This window comes from Peromyscus californicus, unplaced genomic scaffold (genome assembly GCF_007827085.1).
Source record: "Peromyscus californicus insignis strain IS unplaced genomic scaffold, ASM782708v3 Scaffold_4__1_contigs__length_199733344, whole genome shotgun sequence".
NCBI classification, from domain to species: domain Eukaryota; kingdom Metazoa; phylum Chordata; class Mammalia; order Rodentia; family Cricetidae; genus Peromyscus; species Peromyscus californicus.
Window position 1 is genome coordinate 176,308,223 of NW_026294562.1, and position 7,625 is coordinate 176,315,847.

General features: G+C 54.8%; 1 protein-coding gene across 5 annotated transcripts; it reads left to right on the top strand.

Annotated features, from left to right (window-relative positions):
- Positions 1-2,228: 2,228 nt before the first annotated feature.
- Positions 2,229-7,555, top strand: Nr1h2 (nuclear receptor subfamily 1 group H member 2). 5 transcript variants are annotated; one of them, XM_052713066.1, is made up of 9 exons: positions 2,229-2,361; positions 3,404-3,461; positions 3,534-3,664; positions 3,750-4,140; positions 4,231-4,487; positions 4,588-4,767; positions 5,225-5,324; positions 6,573-6,781; positions 7,032-7,555. In XM_052713066.1, exons 2-9 carry the CDS (start codon positions 3,422-3,424, stop codon positions 7,176-7,178), a joined length of 1,455 nt encoding a protein of 484 aa, XP_052569026.1. In that variant the 5' UTR covers positions 2,229-2,361; positions 3,404-3,421; the 3' UTR covers positions 7,179-7,555. The 5 variants fall into 5 exon arrangements, with proteins under 5 accessions (XP_052569026.1, XP_052569027.1, XP_052569028.1 ...); XM_052713067.1 differs by having other exon boundaries at positions 3,798-4,140; XM_052713068.1 differs by having other exon boundaries at positions 3,534-3,647; positions 3,850-4,140.
- The last annotated feature ends 70 nt before the right edge of the window (positions 7,556-7,625 follow it).

Consider the following 7,625-nt stretch of genomic DNA (forward strand, 5'->3'; position numbering starts at 1 on the left):
GTGGTTTGAAAGAAAATGTCTTTTAAAGGAAGTGGCACTATTAGGAGGTGTGGCCTTGTTGGAGTAGGTGTGGTCTTGTTGGAGGAAGTGTGTCACTATGGAGCCAGGCTTTGTGGTCTTATGTATGCTCAAGCCACACCCAGTGAGACAGTCTACTTCCTGTTGCCGGCTACATGTAGCGGCTCCTCTCCAGCACTATGCCTCCCTGCCCACTGCCATGCTACCTGCCCTGATGATAGATGATGAGACTGAACCACAGAGACTGTGAGCCACCACCTCAATTAAATGTTTTCCTTTATAAGAGTTGTTGTGGTCATGGCGTCTCTTCACAGCAATAGAAACCCTAACTCCGACAGATTGGGAGGGAGGAGAGCCGGGAGAGTAAAGGGTAGATGAATAAAAGGCCTGGGTAACCAAAATGGCGGGTTATTATAGGGACAGGCAGTCCAGCCCCTGGACTGGAGAAGTTTAGGGTATGAAGAACCAGCCTTAAAAGCCGTTTTTTAGTAAAGACAAACTAGGCTCATTCATGTTTATGATTAAGCCTGTTTCTCAAAGATTCGGCTATGACGCACCTGTAACCTCAACTACAAAAGGTTCTATACTGTATGTTCCAGGAATGGCAATCATGTCTTTGTTTCAAAACGTTGTTTATAATCATCTCACAACCCTACCTTTGTTTCTAAAGGTTGTTATGACTACCTGTTGTTATGCCCCACCTTACAACCATGTCTTTGTTTTAAGAGGTCCTTAGGACTAACTTGTTATGAGTTTCTACTCCTTCAGCCCTGCCTATTTTGCCTACCAAATCCCCCATTTGGAAACTCCCTACCTCTGAGCCTTAAAAGCCTTGTCTTCCTCACATCCATGGCTGACCACTCAAACCCCACCTTAGGGGGAGGTAGCCAGTGTACACAGATAAAAACGCTTGCTTTGATTAATTGCTTGCTTGAATTAATTTGACCATGATGATTTGGGTCTTTCTCTTCCCATCTTTGGGATTAACAGGTAGGGAGCATGGTATATTAGCCATACCCTGTGGTCAGTCCCAGATAGGGGACTGAGAAATGCTGGGAGAACCCGGCTGCCAGGTCGACTTTGGTATGTTAAATAGATACTTCACCCATTTGTTCTAGGTTTGAGACCTAACAGAAGCTTTATTTTGTGAGGGGCTTAGGCTGTAGCTGTGGCTGGATGCTTACCTAGCACATATAACACCCTGGGTTTAGTTTTGGATTCACTGCTATAAGTGAACTTATTTTTATGACATTTATTTATGCATTGTGTGTGTTTGAGTAAGCACGTGTGGCGAGGTGCTTACAATTTTGGGAAGTCAGTTCTCTCTTTCCACCATGTGAGATCAGGGAATTGAACTCAGGTCCTCAGACTCAGCGGCAAGCACCTTTACCTGCTGAACCATCTTGTCATCCCCAAATTTTAGAACCAATATGCAGGGCTGGAAGTGGATCTGCTATTGCAACAATGGGCAAGTGTAGCAGGAAATCAAAAGTTCAAGGTCGCCGGGCGGTGGGTGGCGCACGCCTTTAATCCCAGCACTCGGGAGGCAGAGGCAGGCGGATCTCTGTGAGTTCGAGGCCAGCCTGGGCTACCAAGTGAGTTCCAGGACAGGCGCAAAGCTACACAGAGAAACCCTGTCTCAAAAAAAAAAAAAAAAAGTTCAAGGTCATCCTTGGAATATGAGACCCTGTCTGGAAAATCAAAACAAAAATAAAAACCAACCGTGCAGCACTGAAACCAAAGTAGAGAACTTTAGACAATTCAAAAAGGTTAAAACATGCTTTATTAGTCATGTGTGAAAAGACAAAATAACTTTCCGGAACATTTTTCTGAGAGTCCTAGAGAGGAACTACCGAAAGAGATACACTTCCGGTAAATGTGCCACTTCCGGACGAGGCCACTCATTTGGTGGCTCCCGGGCAGACCGGAAGTCTGTCACCCCTCCCGGCCCGCCTATTTCCGGAAGTGACGTGCAGCGGGGTTGCCGGAAGAAGTGGCGAAGTTACTTTTGCTTTGCGCTCAGCCTGTGTTGTTGCTCCGAGCTACTCCCAGGCTTCTGAAGTTACTTCCGAAGTGCTGAGGGGAGCAACTGTGGGTGCGGACACCGAGGCAAGTGCGCAGGGGGCGGCGGAGCGGGTGGGGCCGGGCCGGGTGCGCGGGCCGCCGCGGGTCCCGCTCAGCGCGCGCCTCCTTCCCTCTCTCTGCCGCAGCTCCCGCCTTCCGAGGCCGTTTCCAGGGCAACGGAGTTGGCGACCCCCACGCCCCACCACCTCAAGACCGCCGGTGCAGTCATGAGCCCCCGCCTCCCCCTGGTGCTCGGAGAGGGGCGGGGTTTGGAGTGAGGTGGGCGTGGCTCCAGGGGGCGGGCATGGTGTAGGGGAAGCATATGATTGGTGAGCGGGACACAAATGAGGCGGGGCATGGTGTAGCTGAAGTCTGAAGGTTCTTGAGCGGTGGTGGTTCCTCTTTGGGGTGGGGCCTGGATCATCGCGGGGGTGGGGGGGACGACTTAGGGGGTGTAGAGAGGGCATGGATAGGGAAAGTATGATTGGAGAATGGGGGCGTGGCCTGAACACTAATGGGGGCGTGGCATTGGGAAGTTGGTTGGCTGATAGGAGGCGGCCCGTGGAATAGTGGAAGCCTAAGGGGAGGGCCTAGAGTTAAGTGGGTGGAGCTTGGAGGCAGGCGCATGGAGGGCGTGACATATGAAAGCCTATGATTGGCTTCTGAGGAATGGTATGGGCGGGACCTAGACAGGAGCCGGGAAAACTCTGGGTATGTGACCAAGAGTGGGAAGGGAGGGCCAAGGGACCTGATGGGAGGGGTAAGATCTGGGGTCTGTATTGGGGCAAAACCTTGAAGAAACCTATGGTAGGAGGGTATGGGTTGTGGCCTGATGGGAGGGGCTGGTCAAAGTTAGAGTTGCTTATGATAGCGCAGTGGGTGCACATAGAAGAAGAATTTGAGAATTGTTGGGCTCTCTTAGTGTTAAAGCAGTGGAAACTGTCAGGGGAGGTCATGATTCATAGAGAGGAGGAGGGAGCAGTGGGCTGGGCTAGAGCTGAAGTGGGCAGGCATTGTTGAAATCGGCCGGATGTTTGTAAGGGACTAGAATTGGGAGTATATATAGAAGTAAAAACACTGAGGTGTGGTGGCACAGCCCTCTAATGCCAGCACTTGATAGGCTGAGGCAGGAGTGCCGAATATCCCAAGACTGTAGGGTAATGAGTTCCAGGATGTGGCAGGCAGAGGCCGGAGATGTTCAGGCCACATAGTTCGGTTAGCCTGGGCTGCATGAGATCATATCACAAAAGAGTCCTGCGTGTTGGAAGGAGAAGCACCCTTATCATGACCTGTAATTGGCTGGGTTCCCTGCGTCCAACAGGCTGCTTCGTGACCCACCATGTCTTCCTCCACAAGTTCTCTGGATACACCAGTGCCTGGTGAGTGACCCACTTCCCCTTCAGGGCCCCTCCCACGGTGCCAGAGAAGCTCACTGTCCCTCTTCCTTCTAGGGAATGGTTCCCCTCAGCCCAGTACCTCCTCCGCTTCGCCCACCATCAAGGAGGAAGGGCAGGAGACTGATGCCCCTCCAGGCCCCGAAGGGTCCAGCTCTGCCTACATCGTAGGTGAGACAGGGAGACAGGTGGGCCTTTCCTTCCTTTCCCTTTGACTCCTCGGGCTCATTCTTGGGGACCTACCGACTGTCTGTCTTCCCCTTGGTGTTGCAGCCCTGTCCTCACACCCTCACTTCGGGACCTCCCATGGCCTGTCCCCAGGCTGCTGTCTCTCTTTGTCACTCTCTCTCTCATGGCCTCTGCTCACCCCAAGTCATCTTAGAGCCAGAGGATGAGCCGGAGCGCAAGCGGAAGAAGGGTCCGGCCCCGAAGATGCTGGGCCACGAGCTGTGCCGCGTGTGTGGGGACAAGGCATCGGGCTTCCACTACAATGTGCTCAGTTGCGAAGGCTGCAAAGGTTTCTTCAGGCGCAGCGTGGTCCATGGCGGGGCCGGGCGCTATGCCTGTCGGGGCAGTGGAACCTGCCAGATGGATGCCTTCATGCGGCGCAAGTGCCAGCTCTGTCGTCTGCGCAAATGCAAGGAGGCTGGCATGCGGGAGCAGTGTGAGTTCAGGGAAGGGGAAGAAGGGGTCATCTTGGGAGGGGAGGAGTAAGTGAAGGTGGGGTACACCACTGAGGCTGGCTGTCCTGCAGGCGTGCTTTCTGAGGAGCAGATTCGGAAGAAAAAGATTCAGAAGCAGCAGCAACAGCAGCAGCCGCCACCCGCGACTGAGCCAGCATCCAGTGGCACAGCCCGGCCTATAGCCTCCCCTGGCACTTCCGAAGTGAGTGGCGCTGGGGACGGCGAAGGTGTCCAGCTGACGGCCGCACAAGAGCTGATGATCCAGCAGTTGGTTGCCGCACAGCTGCAGTGCAACAAACGTTCCTTCTCCGACCAGCCCAAAGTCACGGTACTGCCTTGCGCAGCCCAGCGGGCAGAGCCCCCTTGGCCGGGGAGGGTTTTGCAGGGCATGCAAAAGAGTCCCTTGTGACCCTGGTCTCCTGTCCCAGCCTTGGCCCTTGGGTGCAGACCCTCAGTCCCGGGATGCTCGCCAGCAGCGCTTTGCCCACTTCACCGAGCTGGCCATCATCTCAGTCCAGGAGATTGTGGACTTTGCCAAGCAGGTGCCAGGGTTCCTGCAGCTGGGCCGGGAGGACCAGATCGCCCTCCTGAAGGCATCCACCATTGAGGTAATGGCCAGGCTTTAGGACAGAGACCAGAGCTGGATGTCGTGCAAGTCGGTCCTAACCCTTGTGGGGTGTGGTCAGCAGGTGTACTGGAAGTCCTAACGAGATAGCCAGAGCGGCCAGTGAGCCAGCCGGGAGAAAAGGGAAATGGGCTGAGGTAGAAAATGATGAGGATGAGGTTAGATGGACTGCTAAAGAGGAAATATTCCCCCGAGACTTTTCAAAGGAATGGCTATTTGAGCTGAAGCGAGGACAGTGAGGAAGTATTGAGTGTCGACTGTATGCAAAGCTGTGTTCTAAGCGTCAAAACGCTAGCTGGTGCCTCGTAATTATGTGGGGCAAGTGTCCTTGGATGGGGCAGTGGGTGGCAGAGTTGGCCTGGCAGAGGGGTGGCAGGCAGTTGGTCTTAGCACATGTGACTTGGGGGCAGCTGAAGAGCCCTGTACCTTGTCATCTTCAGATCATGTTGCTGGAGACAGCCAGACGCTATAACCACGAGACAGAGTGCATCACGTTCCTGAAGGACTTCACCTACAGCAAGGATGACTTCCACCGCGCAGGTTTGTGGAGGGCACTGGCGCAGGGTCCTGGTGTTTCTGCCCCATTGGACCTCCAGGTTGGGCACTGGCAAGACCATGGTCGTCAAAGCCAGATGCATGGGGAAGCCTTGGCTGTCACCTGGCACTCTGGTAGGAAATCGGGAAGAAGCACCCACTCCTAAGGCTGACTCATGGGGCTCTGTCCTGGGGAGCTCACCTGGCTGTCTGCCTGGGAGTAAGACATTTGGGCCGAGGATGGGACAGCGTGCCATTGCCCATTGCCACCCAGTTTGAACAGTCTTGCTCACTCAGCTTTGGGCTTCCCATCACTTCTCCCCAGGATGACTTTCAGTATCCTTAGGCATCCACTTCCAACCCTGTCTTTCTTCTCTAGGCTCCAGCCCTTCCACTATACAAGAAAGTCCTAGGATTCTTCCGGTGCGAGCTTAGCAGGGCAGGTGTTGGGGGGAAAGAATTTGCCCTAAGGCTCCTAGGGCAAAGGCCCTGTAGCCAGGCTTGAAGTAACCATATGGAGCCCCAGGCAGTCAGGCCTAGGAAGATAGGACTGGAAAGACACTAGGCATCCCACCCCCAGCTCTTGCACTGCTTGGCCCCAGGCTCAGCCACTCCTGCCTGGGTCCTCACAAGGACTGGTGGTTCTCTGCTCCTACTCTCCCAACTTGTCTGTCCTTACAGCCGTCCAGGGAGCTCCCATCAGCCCATACTCCCTCTGCTAGGACAGGACCTGACCTCCATCCTCCTTTGCCTTGGTCCATCCTCTCTCCCAGGCACTGGCTACCTTGCTCTGAATTTGCCCATCAGCACAGTCCAGCATCAGGACTTAGCATTCACTATCCCAGGGCAGCCTAGAATTTGTTATCCTTTACAGAGAAGGGGTGCGTTGTGTTGGGTTGTAAATCATTCTCCTCCAAGGCCTGGCACACAGTAGGTGCACTTAATAATAGTTACGAGTAAGTCATAGCATAGCTGAGTCTGAGCAGTGGGAGTACCTAGGGGTTTACAGTGTGGCCTAGCCTGCCTCCTTCCCCTCTGCCTCCATGAGGACAGATCTGGGACCTGAGAGGATGTGACCTTCCAGGGTCTGTGGGAGGGAAAGGGTGTGGGTGCTGTCTTGGTGGTATGTAACAGACACTCACAGGGTCCGCACTGGGAGGGAGCAAGAGTAACTGTCCCTGGCTGTTTTCCCCATCTGAATACCCGGGACTAGGGTCAGGGTGTAAAGCTGGTTTGGGACCGCTACTCTTGCAGGCTTGCAGGTGGAGTTCATCAATCCCATCTTCGAGTTTTCTCGGGCCATGCGCCGGCTGGGCCTGGACGATGCAGAGTATGCCCTGCTCATTGCCATCAACATCTTCTCAGCGGACCGTCCCAACGTGCAGGAGCCCAGCCGTGTGGAGGCGCTGCAGCAGCCCTACGTGGAGGCGCTCCTCTCCTACACTCGCATCAAGCGGCCGCAGGTATGGGAGCTGCCATCCCTAGCGGGCAGGCTTGGTGCTGGGGTTAGGTGGTACACGTTGGGGCATGCTGAGCCCGGGGTCTGCCTTTCTCCTCAGATCCTAGTCTCAGTCAGCCACATTTTGCTGTTAGGAGGTCAGAGAAGACCCAGCCTCTGGGTCGGGTTCGAGGTTGGTCTGACCTCACGGTACTGGCTTTCTAGACGCAGCGGGCCTCCCCAGCAGCACCTACCTGCCTCTTTTTTCCCTGTAGGACCAGCTCCGGTTCCCACGCATGCTCATGAAGCTGGTGAGCCTGCGCACCCTGAGCTCTGTGCACTCGGAGCAGGTCTTTGCATTGCGGCTCCAGGACAAGAAGCTGCCGCCTTTGCTGTCTGAGATCTGGGATGTACATGAGTAGGGGCCGCCATGAGTGCCCCAGCTTGGTGGCATCTTCTTGCAGATGGACGCTTTGCCTTTCCTCATGGGGTGGGAGGACATGGTCATGGCCCAGCTCTGAGGGGCTCAGCCTCAAGCCCAGTGGCAGTTGGCATCAGGAGGCCCCTCCCCACCCACCGAGTCTTCCAGGAGGGGTGAGGGTCACAGGTCTTAGCCTTTGGCCTTCCCAGCTGCCCTCCCACCCAGCTTACACCTCAGCCTACCACGCCATGCACCTTGACTGGAGAGGTGAGGGCTGGTGTCTCCCCACAGTTGGGAGACCACAGGTCCCCTCTTCTGCCCCTTTTATTTAATAAAAACAAAATCAAAAACAAGGAAATAAAGTCTGAGTACAAGCCAGCCCTGAGCCCAGTGTGAGAAGTGGGAGGGGTGGGCCACCTCCTTGCCCAGGTGACTCCTTGCTCTTGGT

Bases quoted from the DNA above. Each gene is read 5' to 3' on its own strand.
- Nr1h2 (XM_052713066.1), top strand. From the start codon at position 3,422: ATGTCTTCCTCCACAAGTTCTCTGGATACACCAGTGCCTG. The intron at 3,462-3,533 runs GTGAGTGACCCA...TCTTCCTTCTAG, and splicing joins TCTGGATACACCAGTGCCTG to GGAATGGTTCCCCTCAGCCC. The intron at 6,782-7,031 runs GTATGGGAGCTG...TTTTCCCTGTAG, and splicing joins CTCGCATCAAGCGGCCGCAG to GACCAGCTCCGGTTCCCACG.